The sequence below is a fragment of the Ursus arctos genome, unplaced genomic scaffold, assembly GCF_023065955.2.
Source record: "Ursus arctos isolate Adak ecotype North America unplaced genomic scaffold, UrsArc2.0 scaffold_24, whole genome shotgun sequence".
Classification (NCBI taxonomy): Eukaryota; Metazoa; Chordata; class Mammalia; order Carnivora; family Ursidae; genus Ursus; species Ursus arctos.
In genome coordinates, this window is record NW_026622919.1 from 21,347,033 (window position 1) to 21,365,074 (window position 18,042).

Genomic DNA, 18,042 nt, shown 5'->3' on the forward strand with positions numbered 1-18,042 from the left:
ATATCATTGAGTAAACCCTCAGAGAGCTTCCCCATGTGATTTTATACTACCGCTGACTTGTAGGTCAGGAATAGTGCTCACTGATTAATGAATAATTATAGCCTAGTAAGGCACGCTAAATTATTAACAGAATAGAAAATGAGACATGAGAACGTAAAAAGACATAAAAGCACAAAATATGACAAAGAAATATTATAATTAGAAAATCTAGATCTTTATGGATTTTAGCATAACTTAGGAAAATAGCAAAATCAGTAGTTACTTAGGTGTTCTCTGAAGTTGATAATAAAATAATATTAGCCTGAAGTTGATAATAAAATAATTAAGTATGAGAAATGTCCTATGAGGCCAACTCTTACAGTTGATTTAGTATTCTTCCCTACAGCCAGGTAACAGATACACCTTGTGCTTTTTAGCACAACACTTATTAATTTCTGTGAAAAGGACATGACATTAGTTACACAGGAACAAGAGGAGTTAAAGATAGTCTACTGAGGATTTGTCATATCGGATTAATCATAGGTCAAAAGCTACACTTGTCACAGTGCTTCTGGTAATAGTTGGTAAATGAGTAGCTAAACTCTACCCTCTTAAGACAGATTCAGTATCAGTGTAGCTAAATACCAGTTGTTGGGTTGGTTTTTTTAAATCCTTATAAAGTTTTTTTCCTAAACAGCTTTAATTCACATACCTCCTTAAGTGTTCAAGTCAATGCTTTTTGTAAATTTACAGAATTGTGCAATAGCATGTTTTGGAATATTTCTATCATCCTAAAAAAATCCCTGGTACCTGTCTGCAGTGAATCTCTACTCTCATTCCCAGCCCCAGGCAACCACTAATCTGACTGCTGTCTCTGTAGAGTTACCATTTCTAGACATCTTATATAAAAGGAATAATATGTAGTCTTTTGCTTCTGGCTTCTTTCACTTAGCATAATATACTTTTTTTTTAACTTTGTCCATGTTGTTGCATGTTTCAGTACTTTGTTTCTCTTTAGTTCTGAACAGTATTCTACTGTATTGATAAAATTTGTTTATTAATTCACCAATTGATAGACCTTCTGACTGTTTCCATTTTTTTGGCTTTTATGATCCTGCTATGAACATTTATGTACAAGTCTTTGCGTGGACATAAGTTTTCATTTCTTTTGGGTAGATACCTAGGAGTCAAACTGCTGGGTTATATGGTAAATCTGTGTTTAATTTTATAAGAAAAATCTGTATTAGTTATTGATTGTAACAAAACTTAGCAGCTTAAAGCAATACAAATTTATTATCTCAGGAATACAGGCACAACTTATTTGGGTCCTCTGCTTCTTATGAAGCCACAATCAAGGTAGTGACCCAGACTATGGTCTCATTGAAGGTTTAACTAGGGAAGGATCAAATTCCAAACTCACTCGTGTCATTGTCAGGATTCAGTTCCTTGAAGGTTATTGCACTAGGCCTCATTTCCTCACTGTAGGTTGGCCAGGACAGCCTTCAGTTCTTTGCCATGTGGGCTCCCTAGCTTATTTCATCAGAGAAGCACCTAAGAAGCACCAGGGAAAGAGTGAGAACGAGATGAAAGTCATAGTTATAATCTAACAACAGGAGTGATTTCCCATCACTTTTGCCATGTTCTTTTTTTTTCCGAAGATTTTATTTAGTTATTTAGTTATTTATTTATTTGACACACAGAGAGAGAGAGAGAGAGAGCGCGTGCACACAAGCAAGGGGAGTGGCAAACAGAGGGAGAGGGAGAAACAGACTCCCCACTGAGCAGGGAGCACAATGCTGGGCTCAATCCCAGGACTCTGGGATCATGACCTGAGCTGAAGACAGATGCTTAACTGACTGAGCCACCCAGGTGCCCTGCCATGTTCTTTTAATTAGAAGCAAATCACCCAGGTCCAACCCACATTCAAGGAACAGAGATTGTGCAAGGATAGGAATACTAGAAGTCAGGGATTTTTGGGAACTGTTTCAGAAGGCTATCCATTACATGGCCAAATTTTTTTTTCCAAATGGCTATACCATTTTACACCCCCATCAGCAGCAGATTACAGTTCCATTTTCTCTACATCCTTACCAGCACTCATTGTTGTCTGTCTTTTTGATGATAGCCCTTCCAGTGGGTGTGAAGTGGCATTTCATTGTGGTTTTAATTTGCATTTCTCTAATTACTAATGATGTTGAACATCATTTCATTTGCCGATTGTTCATTTGTATAATTTCTATGGTGAAATGTCAATTCAAATATTTTTCACGTTTTTAATTGGATTATTTGACTTACTATTGAATTATAAGATGTTTTCATTTATGAATCATGCTTTTGGTATCATATCTAAGAAATCTTTGCTTAATTCAAGGTCACAAAGATAATATGTGTCAGCTACTATGCTAGGCCTTTCTATACATTATTTTGCCTAATGTAATTACAGTAACAACCCTGTTAGGTATAGATAATATCATCATTGCACAAGTGAGAAAATTCACAGAAATCAAGTGACTTGCTGAGATCATACAGGTAGAGTACAACTTGAACCTAGATGTCATCTTACTCCGTAGCTTGTGCTCTTTCATCAGAACTTTAAAAAAAAAAAAAAAGACATTCAAATCCATTTTCAGTGGGCAAAATAAGAGTGAAATACCACACTGTCTTTTCCTTATAATTATCAGTACCCATTCTGGTGCTATTTGAATACTGTTAGTAGAAACTCTGTATTCATGATCATTAAAAGTTGCCTTTCGAAAGAGAAAAAAAAACTTGTATTCTAGTTTATTGGCTAGATTCCATCCTAGTTATATTTTGGCAGACAATATTCCCTCCACTATTTCTAGTGGAGCAAGGATGCATCTTTGCTTGCAGCCTTGAAGTGTGTCACTGGGCAGCTGTTAAGCAGTTGTTATACTTTACCCCCAGGGATAAGCATGTTCCAGTGACAAGATAGCTTATTCCCCTATGGGCTTTTAGTGTTATACATTCACCTAAGACAACTCAGTGCTGAGTTCTTCCGTGTTTCTTAGCAGAGAGAAGAGAATGGAGGAAGCAGAGAGGAAGAAAACTCCAAATATTATGTAGCAGATAGTAAATTTTATATTATTTTTGTATATATTCTGTTTTAATTGGTTTAATGTTAAAAAGAGTGAGAATCTTCTAATTATTATTCCTTATATTAATTTTCCTCTCTTTCAAGATTCCTTTATGCTCTTTGGGTCTTGTTAGTATACCTTAAGTTAGAAATACAGTTTGTTGTTGCTGTGGCCTAATATGATAGCCTTAGGCAAAATTACAATCTGTGCGATTTTTAAAAAACATCTCCAACCTTAGTTTTGTATTTGAAGCAAAGAACAGGATAATCATTCACTCCTTCCTTCCTTCCTTCCTTCCTTCCTTCCTTCCTTCCTTCCTTCCTTCCTTCCATCCTTCCTCCTGTTCATTTGGTAAGCAGTTGCTAAGCTGTGCTCCTAGCCCAGTGCTACATGTTAAGGGTGCAAGTGGAATAATATACAGACATTGATATGAAGCAGCCACTAGGTAGAGGGGAAAATTGGAACAATTACAGAAAGAGCAGATTTGGAAGGGAAGTCAAAGGGAGAGAAATAACGAGCTAAGGTGTAACTTGTTGAGTATGAAACAAGTATAAGAAATCTAAGAAGTGATTGGAAGTATCTATTGGGCTGAGCAGGGAGGATTAGGCTGGAAATACAGAAGTGGGAGTCATCAGCCACAGAAGGCTGGATCAGGAGAATATGTAAAGTGAGAAAACAAAAGGTTGAAGAAACAGACCTGAGGAAACCATTGACACCTAGGAGACAGAGGAAGAGGAGTAGACAAAGGAAATAAATAAGGTAGGAATAGAATCAGGCAGGAATAGAAATCGGGGAAGAGGTTCAAGAAGCAGGGACTAGTCATCCTATTCCAAAGGATGGCATCCTGTTCCAAAGTGGGGGAATAGGGGAGATAAAAGGCTGACCACCGTGGGCAAAGAAGTAAGCTAGAGGACTGGTTATCACTATGGGGCTTGGGTCTTCTTCTGATGTATCATGAGGAGAAATTCTGCATACTGTGTATCAGCCTCAGAATGTTGTAGACAAGTTAGGGAGTGGTACAATAAAGTGACTTGTTCCTTCTTCCTTGCCTGGCCTTCATCTTAAATTGGTTCAGGCTGCCCAAAGAGTTCATTCATTCATTCATTTATTCATTCAATATCTATAGTAAGTTGACCCTCTGAAAGGTTCTGGGGACACAAATATTATCAAAACCTGGCCCATGCCTTGAAGATTCTCCTAATCTATATGGGAAATAAACATGTTAACTGTCATATAACACAACACATACTATGCATACCAGGAACTTAAGTTGTGGATATGGAAGGCATTTCCATTCCTTCCCTTACTTGTGATCCTGAGTTCGGTGTTGTGACTATCAGAATGTTTTTAGCCAATTTAACTGTATTTGGATGATAATTTTTAAATTTTTCTAAGTAGTATATTTTATTTTTTTTTCAAGGTGTGGAGATTATTTTAATTACATTGGTTTTTTTTAATGTTTTTTATTATATTATGTTAGTCATCATACAGTACCTCCCTGGTTTCTGATGTAAAGTTCGATGATTCATTAGTTGTGTGTAACACCCAGTGCACCATGCAATACGTGCCCTCCTTACTACCCATCACCAGTCTATCCCATTCCCCCACCTCCCTCCCCTCTGAAGCCCTCAGTTTGTTTCTCATAGTCCATATTTTAATGTGATTTAAATTTTTTGATTGAACTCTGTCAAAAAATAGTAAACATTCTATACAAAGGAATTATAAAAGAAAAGTAAGATTTTTCTTCTGGATTTATAAATGAAATGTCTACCATGTAAATACTATCTCTAGTAAGTTTGGGGAACATCTAAAACTGCATCCTCTTTAGATTTTCATTTGTTATTTTTTAATGGATAGCCTTTATTTCTCAGAAATACAATGTAAAATAATATATAGGTTACATGATCAATAGGAAAAGTTCACAGTTACAATGGACAGAAATGAAAAAGTCACTATATTTGTATACTGCTTTATAGTTTAGAAGGAACTTCCACACATCATGTTCTTCAATCCTCACACTGTAGATGAAGAATTCACCTGGCCCCATGATATCTGAAGAGCAAAGTTAGCCCAACTGAGCAGCCGAAACATCACCTATTGCTGATGTGTAGTATATTCCTGTCATTAAAAGTAATAAATCTCCTCTTGTTCTAATGGGGAAGCAAAGCATTACACTGAAATTATTAAACAAACTTATTTTTATTATTATGGCAATGAATGAGCTATTTGATAGTCAGATAATAAGACAAAGATTAACGTCATTAGTAAAATGGAGGGTGGTTCCTTTGCAACTGAAACTTTCTTCATGTTTTCATGCTAATGTTCTTGAATTTGAAGTGACATGATTTAGTAATTACCAGTTTAGATTTTTTAAAGGCAAATTTGGAAGTCTGATGAGAATATGTTTTAATGAAAACTTTAACCAAACCGAATATTATCCAAACTGCTTATCTCTTATTTCACTGCTAATGAGATATTAATATTTCATCTCTTAGTGGTCTGATTCACCCTTTCCAGTTTTTTCCCTAATTTTTAAGTAGGTGTTTTAAAAATTAATAGATGTCCATCATTTTAGATTTTAAAAGAAGAGAAACATGACAACACAATGGATCCTATAAATCGATGCCCAGAAGTTTTGCTTTCATTGAGGCTTCATAATTTTACTGGTTAGCAAATACTAGAACTTTGTATTCTTTAGTTGGCAAAATATCATTGGTTTTCCTCCTTCCTCACTTTACAAATAAAAATGTAAATTAGAAAATGAAAATGACCCATGCTTTCAGTGTTCTTATTCCTAACACAAAGAGGCCATTGTGGAAAAGGAGTAGAGATATTAATTATATAAGGAAGACTGTTTTAGTTGATCTGTTTCTGCAGTATTGCATGATAGCAACAAATTCTGTAGACTAAATACCTACCATACATATATCTCCCATTTTGCTCTTTAGTGCTTCAAGCTTCTAAATCCTATTAACAGCTGTCAAAACCTGGTAAACTATTTAGATGCTTTCACAATTTGTTTAATTGGATAGTTAGAAAATGGCATGCTAGAAAAGCCCACCCACCCTCCCTCCCCCCTTTCTTTTAGCCTGGCTGAACATCTGTAGCATTAGGGCCTCATTATCTCTGAATTGGCATAGCAAATCAGTGGCATCATTAAAATGCCACATTAAGATGATTAAGCTTCTTTGTTATCCAGTTGACTTTTGCATGTGCTGAGGATTTCATGGTTATGACCCCTAATCCTTGTAAAACACTTAAACAACATCACCCTTTTGTGTCTTCCCTGTCTAACAGCCTCTATCTTGTTTTGCCCCTTCTCACAGTATCTCTGGCAAACTTAAGGCTATTACTCCAAACTTTGTCCTACTTTGAGTGGGATTTTGAGAGCTCATAATTCAGAGTGGAAATTCAGAGCCCCCTTTTTGCACTGGGAAATTCCTAACATGCTATACAAGACACCCAAGTTGCCTGTTCCATTTGCCATCTTTGATAGGTTCTTCTCTCCAACTGAGCATTTTATGTGCCTGTAAAAACAAACTGAGGCACAGTTGGCTGAGACTGTTATTGCCCCTGAAGGATTTAGATGTTGGATCCTTTCCAAGACCCATTGTTTTTGCAATGTCTCAGGTGAAACCAAAAATGTCTACTCTGGAGTGCAAGCCTTTCATGTGATAACCATCACCCCAGGAAATGAAACCATGTGCATCAGCCCCAGTGAGCCAAGCCTTTGTTCTCTTCAGCCTACAAAATTCTCTCTGGGGGGTGTGTGTGTGTTAGTGTATGTCATCTTCCTTAGAGGCCTCCAGAATATAGACAAATATGGGAGCAATTGTACCCTAGAGTAGCTCCTTTAGGAAGAAGTTCAGTTTAATCTAATTTTCTATGGGTTAGATTCAATTTAGACATCTTTTTCCCCCCTCTGGGAATGTTTAGCAATTACCTTTATCAGCAATTTGTGGTTTGGTATGTTCTTTTCTCCACAAGTTCACTTATAAAAAATTTACTCAGGAAGCCTTTAACAATTTTTAGTATGACATATATCATATATACAAAAAGGCAAATATAATTACATGTATAGTTTAAAGAATAACAACAAAACAAGCATCCATGGACCCACCACCTGGCTTAAGAAATAAAATATTGCTAGTGCCTGTGAAGATTCTTGATACTATTTTAAGTGGCAATTTAAGTTGTGTGTCTAAGAAAACGTGACATATATAATAGGAATTTACAAAACTAAAATGGGAGATTATTCACATTACAAAAGTTTCATTCACATCACAAAAACTTTAGGGTGTTATGGGGCAGTTCTTCACTATATTCAATATTTCTTGCCAGATCTGTAAGATTTTTGGCCTTTACTAACAGTTCAAATGTTCCAGTCACTGACAACTGAAAATCAAAGAGAAATGAAGAGAAACTTTTCCGAATGTATTATGTAAATCAGTGGAACAGTATTATCTGTTTTACATGTAACATTTTATGAACACGTCAGCTACATTAAGGTGAATCTGTAGAGGTTAATGATATCATGCTAAATATAAAGTTGAGTGAGGTAGGTATATGAGAAAGCACAGAAATGAGAATTTTTTTCTACTTTAGAATATCAAGGAAGACTGCATGGAAGAAATGGCATTTAAATAGCATCTGGAAGTTTGAATAGCATGTTGATGTGAGGAAAGGGCATTTTGGGTTTTGGAAAGACTGGAGAAGCAGCTTGGAAAACTGCTATTAGATTGCTGCTCTAACGTTTCAAACTTTAATGTGCATAGGAATCCTTGAGGATCTTGTTAAAATGCAAATTCTGATCAAGTAGGTCTGGGGTGAGATTTGAGAGTCCGTGTTTCTAACAAGCTCCCAGGGGATGCTGGAACTGATGATCCAAAGACCCCATTTTGAGTAGCAAGATTCTAGTCTGGAGAAAAGATTGATTCAGGAGGAATGAGATGATTGGGTAGGCTCAGGCCAGGTTCTGGACAGGCCCTTGAAGATCTCGCTAAGGAGTTTGGACTTTGTTTAAAAGCAAAATGAAATCATTGGAAGTTTCTGAAAAAGCGTTTTAGTGCTACAGAATGATTAATCTGGAAATAAAATATGGTATAAAATAGAGGTCGCATACACTGTGGGCCAGTTAGGAGGCTAAGGCAGTGGTATATTTATGTACTAAGTATTTACTGTCTATGTATTTTATACAGAGCACTGTGTCAAACTGGAGAGTGGCAGTTCTTTTTTCTCTCCCCAACCCACCCTGCCTGGAGTGGCAGTTCTCAAATTCCATTGTGCGTAAGATTTACCTACAGAGCATAATTTTAATGCATATTTCCAGTCTCCATACCCAAATTAGTAGGTCTATAATGAGACCCCCAACATTTCTATTTTAAAACCACAAAGCCTCTGGTCTCTACAGATACAGGTCAAGCAGTGTCACAGGGGATACTGAGTTAAAACAAACCTGTGTAGATTCTGACCTCAGATAGCTTACATGACCATATGGGAGATGAGATGAATTTATAAGTAACTCAGAGAAAGAAGGAACAGATTATTTTGCAGCTGGAGGGATCAATGTGTGTGTGGGGGGGGGAGGAGATGACATATTAGCTTTGGCTTTTAAGAATCTATACGTTTCGGACCCACCTGTGGCAACACTGGGGAAAACCTTGTAGGCAGTAGAAATAATAAAAGCAAGAATACTTAGAAGTTGTTTAGTTTGGTTAAAGATATATGAGTATTCAAAATCAACATTACAAAGACAGGTTGGGGCCAGATACTGAAAGGCCTTTTAAATTCTTTCTTTCTGAGTTTGGACTTTATTTTGTTAGCAATAGAGAGTATTGAAGAATTTTGACAGGGTCGTGATATGACAGAGCTATAGTTGAGGAAGAATAGTGTGGTGGTAGTGTACAGGATGAACTGAGAAGGAGAGTGAAAGGAGGCAGGAAGAACAATGTGGAGGATAATCAGGGCCTGAGATTCATGATACTGGGAATGCAAAGTAGTGGGGAGGAGAAACAGACTGGAGAGAAAACACAAAAATAGAACCAATGGGTGATTAAGTGTGGGGCAAAAACAAGAGGAAGGAAGATGCTTGTAAGGAGTCTAGCTGAGCAACTGGGAAGATACCTAGGAGCCCTTTGGGAATAGAGGACTAAGGAAGGGGAGAGAGATTACACCTGGAAAGAGAGAGAGAGAGGGAGACATACACATATTTGGGAATTAATCATTTAAAATGCTAGTTGAAGCCTAAAGAGTAGATAAAATTGCCACAGGGGATGGCATGTCAAGGGAAGGAAAAAGCATTACGGGTAGTGTTTAGGAGGAAGATGGAGGAAAAAGGAGATAGAAAGAAGCAATTAGAGAGGTAAGGAAAGAAGTTACAGTCTCACTGAACAAATAGGAGTATAGAAGAAGAAGGAATGGTGGTCAGTATATCAAGGGCTACGGAGAAGTTGGGGAGAATAACACATAAAAGGCCATTGGATTTAGGAATCAGAAGATGATTGATGATCTTCAGGGGAGCAGATTCAGGAAATTATGGAAATGGAAGCCCAATTAGAGGCAATTTTACATCAGTTTTGAGGATATAGAGGCAGAAAGCATAGCTTACTTTTTGTAGTCCATCTGTCTAGAAAGGATTGTTGAGAGAGAATGAGTTTAGGTATGATAGCATGAGAGGCTAAACCCAATTGCAATAGGAAATAGAAAAGAGGAATTGGCATCCAGAGAGCCTGAGAACATAGAATCTATAGGTCTTGAAGACTGATTTGATGTGGAGATCAAAAGAAAAAGGATTCCATTTTTAAGACTTGGAACTGGAAGAAGCAAGATGCCATTTGGAAATATACTGAAGTGATAAATTAGAAACAAGCTTGGGTTCAAAGATGAAAAGTTTTATTTTAGACATACTTTTAATATTTTCAAGGGATACCAAGTAGTAAAATGCTCTTCTTTCTTCTGCTCCAATAAATCTTCCTCCCAAGAGAAGAAGATGAGTGTCTTTGCTGGTCTTTTTGGTAGACTGTATTTGGAGTCTGGGTGCTAAACCCAGGAATCTTTCAGAAATCCCATTCATATCTCAGGTACTAATGTATTCTAATATTCAGTTCTGTGTAACTTTACATGGTAAAGCATGGTGAATTGTTGATCTCCAGTCACCATGCAGAGAGGCCATTCAGTTCTTTCATCTAAAGGTAGTAAGGTTCCAAAGACAAACCCATCAACTGTCTAAAGAACTCTTGGTCCATTGAGTCCAAGGGACTTTCCTAATATCCTATCCCATAAGTGTCTCTTATGCTTTCCCTTAGGGCTCTGTGTCTCAAATACCATCTTTCTTGTTCTACAACTAAATCCTAAGGGACAAAAGCCAAGACTTTCTCTTGAGCCAGGTTGGTGTAGTATTTGAGTTTGAGGTCAAGCCCATTAAAACCAACGTCCTGAGGGAAGGAGCAACTCTCTTTTGCCCTGTGTTTTCAGAAAGACCTAACACATTTATCTTCCTAGTTTTAAATTGTCATCGTCCATGGAATGGCGCAAGTCTGTTCATATTAGGATTTTATAACCAAAATGAAAAGGATCTTTTTCTGCTGGCCCCTATCTGCTGTTTTTGGTTTTCAGTAGCTGAAGTTTTCCGTTGAGGTTCTTTTAAACGCCTACATGCAAACTGAAGAGCACTCAAGCTTTGGTGGGATATCACCCACAGCTGGAGTGATGGAGGAAGGGAGGAGGGTACAAGACTCAGGTGCATCCTTCTCTTAAAAAAATTTTTTTTAAACAAAACCTCTTAAGCAAACAAATTCCATCTGAAAGCAGGTGAGACCTATCCAGAGAAAGAAGGGAATGAACCTCTTTCAATGTAGGAAATGGGTATGGATTCATATGTGGCCCAGATGCATTAAATGGGCTAATTTGAAACATGTTGGACTGATCCTACAGCCCTACATCTCTTTTAATCAAAGAGTGAAATGCTATGAACCATGAACCGTGGTGAGAAGCAGAGGAACAGTGTTGCAGCAATGGCTCCTCGGTTGGTGGTTAGGCCCTGTCTTGCTCTATTAAGCAAACACAGTTAATATAGATAAAAGGTAACCTTGATAGAAGTGAAAATTGAAACTTGAGTTGAAGGTAGCAAGCCAGGCACAGCTGCAGTTGTACTTCCTCCTATGTGGCAACAGGAGCTGCACTTACTGGTGTTTTTTGGAAGGGATGCAGTTTTTTAAAATAGCTTTTCTTCAGAGTGTTTTGGTTTTTATTGTCTGCATCATTGATGGGAGAGTGGAATATGTTCGTAAGAAGCCACCTAGACTTTCTACATCTAGTGTGTGGGGTCGGATCCAAGTTCAGCATTCTAATCACACATCTGCTATTAACTGGCTGTGTGACCTTGGACAAATCACTGAAAAGATCTCCGGGGCCAGATTTTCTTATCTGAAAAACCAAAGGGTTGGATTAGATGATCCCGTCCAGCCCTAAAATTCCACTGATTTATGATTCCTCATGAGGAAGCTTAACTTTCAATTTCTAAGAACAAATGTTGGGAAAAATAAGCATTTATGCAGCCTATTTTATATATGAAAAATCCCTTGCAAATATTTATTATTATTTTATCAGGCAAATATTTAGGTGTTATTAGTGTCACTACATAAATTTGCCTTCTTCTTAAGTTCTTCAGCTTAAGAGTGTTGCAACTCTTTTTAAGATAGTACCTGGTCAGCCAGCTCACTTGGGCCAGTCCCTCCTCTCCTGTCCAGCCCTACAGTTCTATGATCTTCAGTTTCACCGTCCGTAACAAGGGTATAGGTGTGCTTCCCCTTGCTTAGGTTGAGCTCCATTTACCTGTGTCAATGAAAGTGACTCCTTAGAAGATTATGTTAAAGAATTACTTCTCCTTTTATCTTTCTCAACAGTATTTCACTAGTATAGCCAGCTTCCTCTATATACAATGTTGTCTCATTATCAGTTCCAAGAGAAACAGAGAGATAAGACTCATTTTAGCAGTGCATATACATGGAAGGGGAAGAGGCAAAGCATGGCTTAAAATCAGAAAAACCATATTAACTATTCAACTCTCACTCTTAGTGGCTTAAATTGAATGCATTTGAAGGATTTAAACAGTATTTTCTTCTTGAAACCGAAGAGCTCCGCCACCTTGACTTTTAACTGCAGCCACCAGAAAAGGTACTAAATCTGAGAACCTTTCTTCTCCCCCAGCACTGGAGAAGAGTTGCTCAAAATGTTTTTTTTCATGGTCGCTTTGAGCAGCCACGGCTAAATCCGTTCTCTCTCATTTTCTGGATGGTCTAAAACACTGTTATCTATTTGTGTGTGTGTGTGTGTGTGTGTGTGTGTATGTTCCACTAACTGTGGTTCTGAATTCAAATGAGTGCTCATCTTAATGGTGTTTTCTTGTTTTGTAGATGTACAATATTATGTTAGCTTCATTTGGTATTTAATTGTCAGTTGTGGGTCTCTTTGAGCCGCTTTGATAACTCCAAATACAATCATTGTTCATTTCTTGCATTTTCTTCCCTGCAGATGATTCAATGAAAGTGAAAGATGAATACAGTGAAAGGGATGAGAATATTTTAAAGCCAGAGCCCATGGGAAATGCAGAAGAGCCTGAAATTCCATACAGCTATTCAAGAGAATATAATGAATACGAAAACATTAAGTTGGAAAGACATGTTGTCTCGTACGACAGTAGCAGGCCAACCAGTGGCAAGATGAACTGCGATGTGTGTGGATTATCCTGCATTAGCTTCAATGTCTTAATGGTTCATAAGCGGAGCCATACTGGTAAATAGTTTCCTTTATCCATTCTTCTGAAAACTGTCCTAATGCAGCCATGTGAGAAATGAAATGGTGGAATTTGGGATGACTTTTGATTACTTTCATTGATTTTTGCTGTAATTCTTTTTTTTTTTTTTTTTTTGCTATAATTCTGATGCATCTCTCCTTCTCTGCATTTTCATTTACCAGTGATTTTTATTCCTGCTTTTCTATGCGTTTGGCAAACATTGCAAATGCCATGAATAAAAATAAAAAGCACAGTGTTCTAGGTCAGCCAAATATTTTTCTTCAGTTAATAAGTAGGAGTTGAATTGTGTGATATGCTTCTTAAGCATCGTTCATACATTTTTGCATAACTTTTTAAAAAGCAGACCTCCTTATTTTATTCGGTTCAAATTTGATAGATGAAAGGATATAGTTTTTATTACCAGTTTAAAAATTATCTTCAGACAATGAACAGCCAGTCTATAGAAATGCATACAAACACAACAGTCCCACTGAGCCCAATGGATTCTATGTGACATCTGATACGAAAACTTTAAAAAAGAAGCATTTCTGGCCCTCCATACCTTAAAAGATTTGAGTCTGTGATTCTTTTTTCTCAGATTGAGATTATATTCAAGAAGAATGTTAAGTAATGTTACAAACTTAATCTGGAAAGCACTCCCAGAGCTACTCTTGGTTTTATTTGGGGCGGGGTGGGGGGGTTGTTGTTTCTTTCTTTCTTTCTTTCTTTCTTTCTTTCTTTCTTTCTTTCTTTCTTTCTCTTTCCTTCCTTCCTTCCTTCCTTCCTTCCTTCCTTCCTTCCTTCCTTCCTTTTATCCAAGACAATAAATAAAATGGCCTTGCTAGATGAATGCTTTTTCTCTTCTACAGGGAAGATTCTAGAAGTAAGTTATACACTTGCCTTGAAATATAGCTCCCAACTGATCCCAATATGATATGAACAGATACTGTCTAAAAGATGAGCTTTTGCCATAGGTGTCTAATCTGTGCATATGCTTTGCCACTTGCTGGGTGATCAGAAGTCTCCTTTTTGTCCTTTTTAAAGGTGAACGCCCATTCCAGTGTAATCAGTGTGGGGCATCTTTTACTCAGAAAGGTAACCTCCTCCGCCACATTAAACTGCACACAGGGGAAAAACCTTTTAAGTGTCACCTCTGCAACTATGCATGCCAGAGAAGAGACGCACTCACAGGTCACCTTAGGACACATTCTGGTAAGTGAGAGCAATGAGCATTCCATATCTAGTAAATGTTGTGTTCCTTGGTACCCATTGAGGAAACTAGAAAGAGTTAAGTATGGAGGTTTTAATCCGTCATTCCTGTTCTGAAGGGTTACAACAGCAGAGACCTCTAGGGCTAATTACACTTCCATTAAGGCATTAATTGCTCTCCGTCTGGCTCAATGGGGGTGATCATCTCCTTACCATCCTTGCTCCCCTAGAGAACAAGAAAGTCAGACAGGAAAAGTCTGCTCTATAAAAATGCCTTTTAAATTTTTGTGAAAAAATTATAGTTATCAGTATTTTCTTATGGTAAGCTTTATTAAGAGATTATTTTCCTAAAAAACACATGGACACATTTTTCATTCAGAAGTCTGGACAAGCAAATGATGTACAGTCTGTAAGTTATGTAAAAGTGTAAATGGAGTATAAATTATTATCAGAAGGTTCCTTTTGCCCATTCTAGGCTAAAATATTTTTAATTAAGATATAATTGACAATATAACATTGTATTGGTTTTAGGTGTACATGGGCTAAATTTCTTAAACCTGACTTTCTTCTTGATCAGCCTATTTATTTTTAATCTCTAGAAGATGAGCAGCAAAAGAATTCATAAAAAAAAAAACAACATTCTATCTTGATGTTTTCACTCTTTATTTTAACCAAGCAAGATAATAGAACTTTTTCAACATTTAGAATTTCCCTCCTAGAAAAATAAAACTGAGTTTATTTTCAAATTTGGGACCTCATGTTCTTGATGTTATCTGACAAACTTTTAATTGAAGAAAAAAAAGGTTTGTTTTTATGTCAATCCACGTACTGCTTTGACTAAAACCCAGCCCCAAACCCACAACTGGTCACAATTCAGAGACTAAGGATTAAACAAGTCAGCACCAGCAAAACCCACCATGAGAGATCATAAGTGGTAAGAGAAGGGTTTCTTTTACAGTTTATTGTTCAAAGTAATGAATTAAGGATGAGTTTGGTCGAAAAAATTAGAATAGTTCTCTTCTGTTGCTTTTTTCAAGTAATATCCAAACACAGTGGTCACTTTTTAGATAGATTCTAGAGGACCCCAATTTCTGCAGAAACTTAATATTTTTAGCCCTAGAAAACTTGCATTTATTTTAATTTGGGATCTCAGAAGGAACTTTTAGTACTTTAAGTCCCAAAACTTTGTTTTAAACAGAGCAACAGGATTAGAAAACAAAAATCTCAGTTCCTAAAATTCTGTCTGACATATTCATAGGTTACATTTGTCAACAAATCAGAAAGGCCAGCCCTGCACACAGAGTTGAAGTTATTACTTATAATTAGCTCAGTTTTTATTGGTTTAGCCCAGACTTCACTATAGCCACTTGGCAAAAATAAGCTAAATTTATCCAAATATGTTAGTGCTCTGAAAAGTCCATCAGTGTCTGGCTGAGTGTCTAACTCCCAGCATTCTTTACTTACAACCAGATGAAAGTCACAACATAAGGGATCTCTATCTATTTCATTTTTAAACCACACTAACCTCCTTGAGGAAAAGAAACGGCCCTATATTTTTTCCTAAAGAAACAACATTGAATCACCATGCCCAATGATAGTCATTAAATCCAAATCCAAATCCTTTCATATGTGAAAGGACACTATCCTTTTGAAGAAAAATCTAACATAACAATCAATCGAAGACTATCACCTTATTTCAGATTACTAAATTTAAAAGGAATATAGATGTAAAAGTATCCAAATACCATGGCCTCTCAGCAGCCTCATTCCTAAAGGACAGTTTGCACAGAGCCCTAAGACACCATTTGTTCTGCAACCGCTGAGGGTCACTGTGTGCCCCCTTGTGCTCTCCTTATAGTTGAGAAACCCTATAAATGTGAGTTTTGTGGAAGGAGTTATAAGCAGAGAAGTTCCCTCGAGGAGCACAAGGAGCGCTGCCGTACATTTCTTCAGAGCACGGACCTGGGTGAGACTGGTAAGTTCATGCAACACTCCTACACACACATAGTGAGCATCTGCTCTTCTAGGTGGTGGGATACAGTTGTAAATAAAATTTAAAAAAATCTGCCCTCACAGTTTATATTTTAATGGGGAAAGACAGACCATAAGCAAAGTAAATAAGTAACATATACAGTATATTAGAAGGTAGTAAGTACTATTAAGCAAAATGAAGCAGGTCCTGGGGGCAGAAGGTGAGTCAGGGAGGTGACGTTTTAACAGATTAAAGGGATGAGGAGAAAGCCCTGCAGAGAACTAGGAAATAGCAAGTGCAAAGGCCCTGGGGCTTGGGTTTGAAGAAGTATAAACAGTCCTTTGTGGCTGGAGCAGAGGGGGTAAGGGAACATGAGGCCAGAAAGGAAATGAGAAACCAGATTTTATCAAGCCTTGTTGGCCCTTATAAAGGCTGGCTTTTACTCTGAGTGAAATTGAAGATCTTCAAAGGGCTTTAAACTGAGAGGTGACATGATTGAACTTCTCATTTTAGAAGAATCACTCTACTTGCTATTGAAAAGAGATTTTATTTGCAGTAAGATTGGGACTTGGAGAGTCTAGTTACAAAGCCATTGCAATAATTCAAGTGGGAGAAAATTGTGTCTTGGGTAGTGGTAAAGGTGGTGAGAAATGTTCTAATTCTTTATACATTTTAAAGGTAGAGCCAACAGGATTTCTTAACAGATTGATGTGGGATGTTGGGGCGCCTGGGTGGCTCAGTCGTTAAGCGTCTGCCTTCGGCTCAGGGCATGATCCCGGAGTCTGGAGATAGAGCCCCACATTAGGCTCCTGTGCTGGGAGCCTGCTTCTTCCTCTCCCACTCCCCCTGCTTGTGTTCCCTCTCTCGCTGGCTGTCTCTCTCTCTGTCAAATAAATAAATAAAATCTTAAAAAAAAAATGAAGCAGGCAAGTCTGGACCCAGTTTATCAACGGATCTTAAAAAAAAAAAAATTGATGTGGGATGTGATGAAGAATGCAGTTGCCATTCCCTGAAAGAGCAATTGAGAGTAGAGCGGGTTGAGGGGTGGCTAAGGCAGAGTCAGTTAAAACTACAAGCATTTTCGGGGCTCCTGGGTGGCTCAGTCAGTTAAGCATCTGCCTTTGGTTTGGCTCAGGTCATGATCTTGGGGTCCTGGGATTGAGCCCCACATCGAGCTCCCTGCTCAGTGAGGAGTCTTCTTCTCCCTTTCTCTCTGATCCTCCCCCTGCTCATGCTTTCCCTCTCTCTAGCTTTCTCATAAATAAATAAATAAATATCTTTTAAAAAAAAAAAAAACTACAAGGATTTTCTTTGTCCAAAGCCCTCAAATCATATACTTGTCTACTCATATGATTTATTGTGATGCTTATCTTTGGCTTCAGGAATTTCATATTTCATTCAGTGTTTTGCATTATATACCTAGGGGCAATTGGTTGAAACAGTAGGTGCTTTTTCATATATCAATTGTGCTTTAATTTCCTTCTCATTCTTCAGTTGAAATAGCATGAAACTTCTTTGTGTCACATCTTTGCAGTTGTCCTTTGTCCCATCCAGTTGACCATCATTCTGGTTCTACAGCTTGGGTTGTCTGACGTTTTTATTTCGTTAATTGAACGAGTTGCGTATTCAGAGTATTAAATCCTCAGGGGATTTGGTGTTTGCCAGCAGTATGTGCAGTTGAATGGTTTGAACATTCTAAAGCAGAAAGGTTACAAAAATATAAAAGAAATAATGTGAATCTCAGGAAAAATGGAGTGGAAATCATTAGCTTAGCTGTACCTATTTTGAGTGAGAGGAAACTTTTGTTTTAGATAAAGCCTATTTTATGGTGTTAGGAGCTGGTCAACTGAATTCTGTTCGTTTGCACTGCTTCTGCTTTTTATCCTGATGGCATCTTTGGTTTTATCAAGGAGTTGGATTTCCTCCTTATTTCTAAAGAGAAATGTTTGCAACAGACAGAGCTCTTACTGTGAGACATTCCCAGGTTATGAAAA

General features: G+C 37.5%; 1 protein-coding gene across 1 annotated transcript in view; it reads left to right on the forward strand.

Moving 5' to 3' along the window:
- The window catches only part of IKZF3 (IKAROS family zinc finger 3), an 83,419-nt gene that overhangs the window by 41,064 nt on the left and 24,313 nt on the right, over positions 1-18,042 (forward strand). Inside the window, exons 4-6 of the mRNA XM_026512935.4 lie at positions 12,606-12,866; positions 13,912-14,079; positions 15,935-16,051. Of these exons, the coding sequence (XP_026368720.4) occupies positions 12,606-12,866; positions 13,912-14,079; positions 15,935-16,051 (546 nt within the window). The remainder of the gene's footprint in view (positions 1-12,605; positions 12,867-13,911; positions 14,080-15,934; positions 16,052-18,042) is intronic.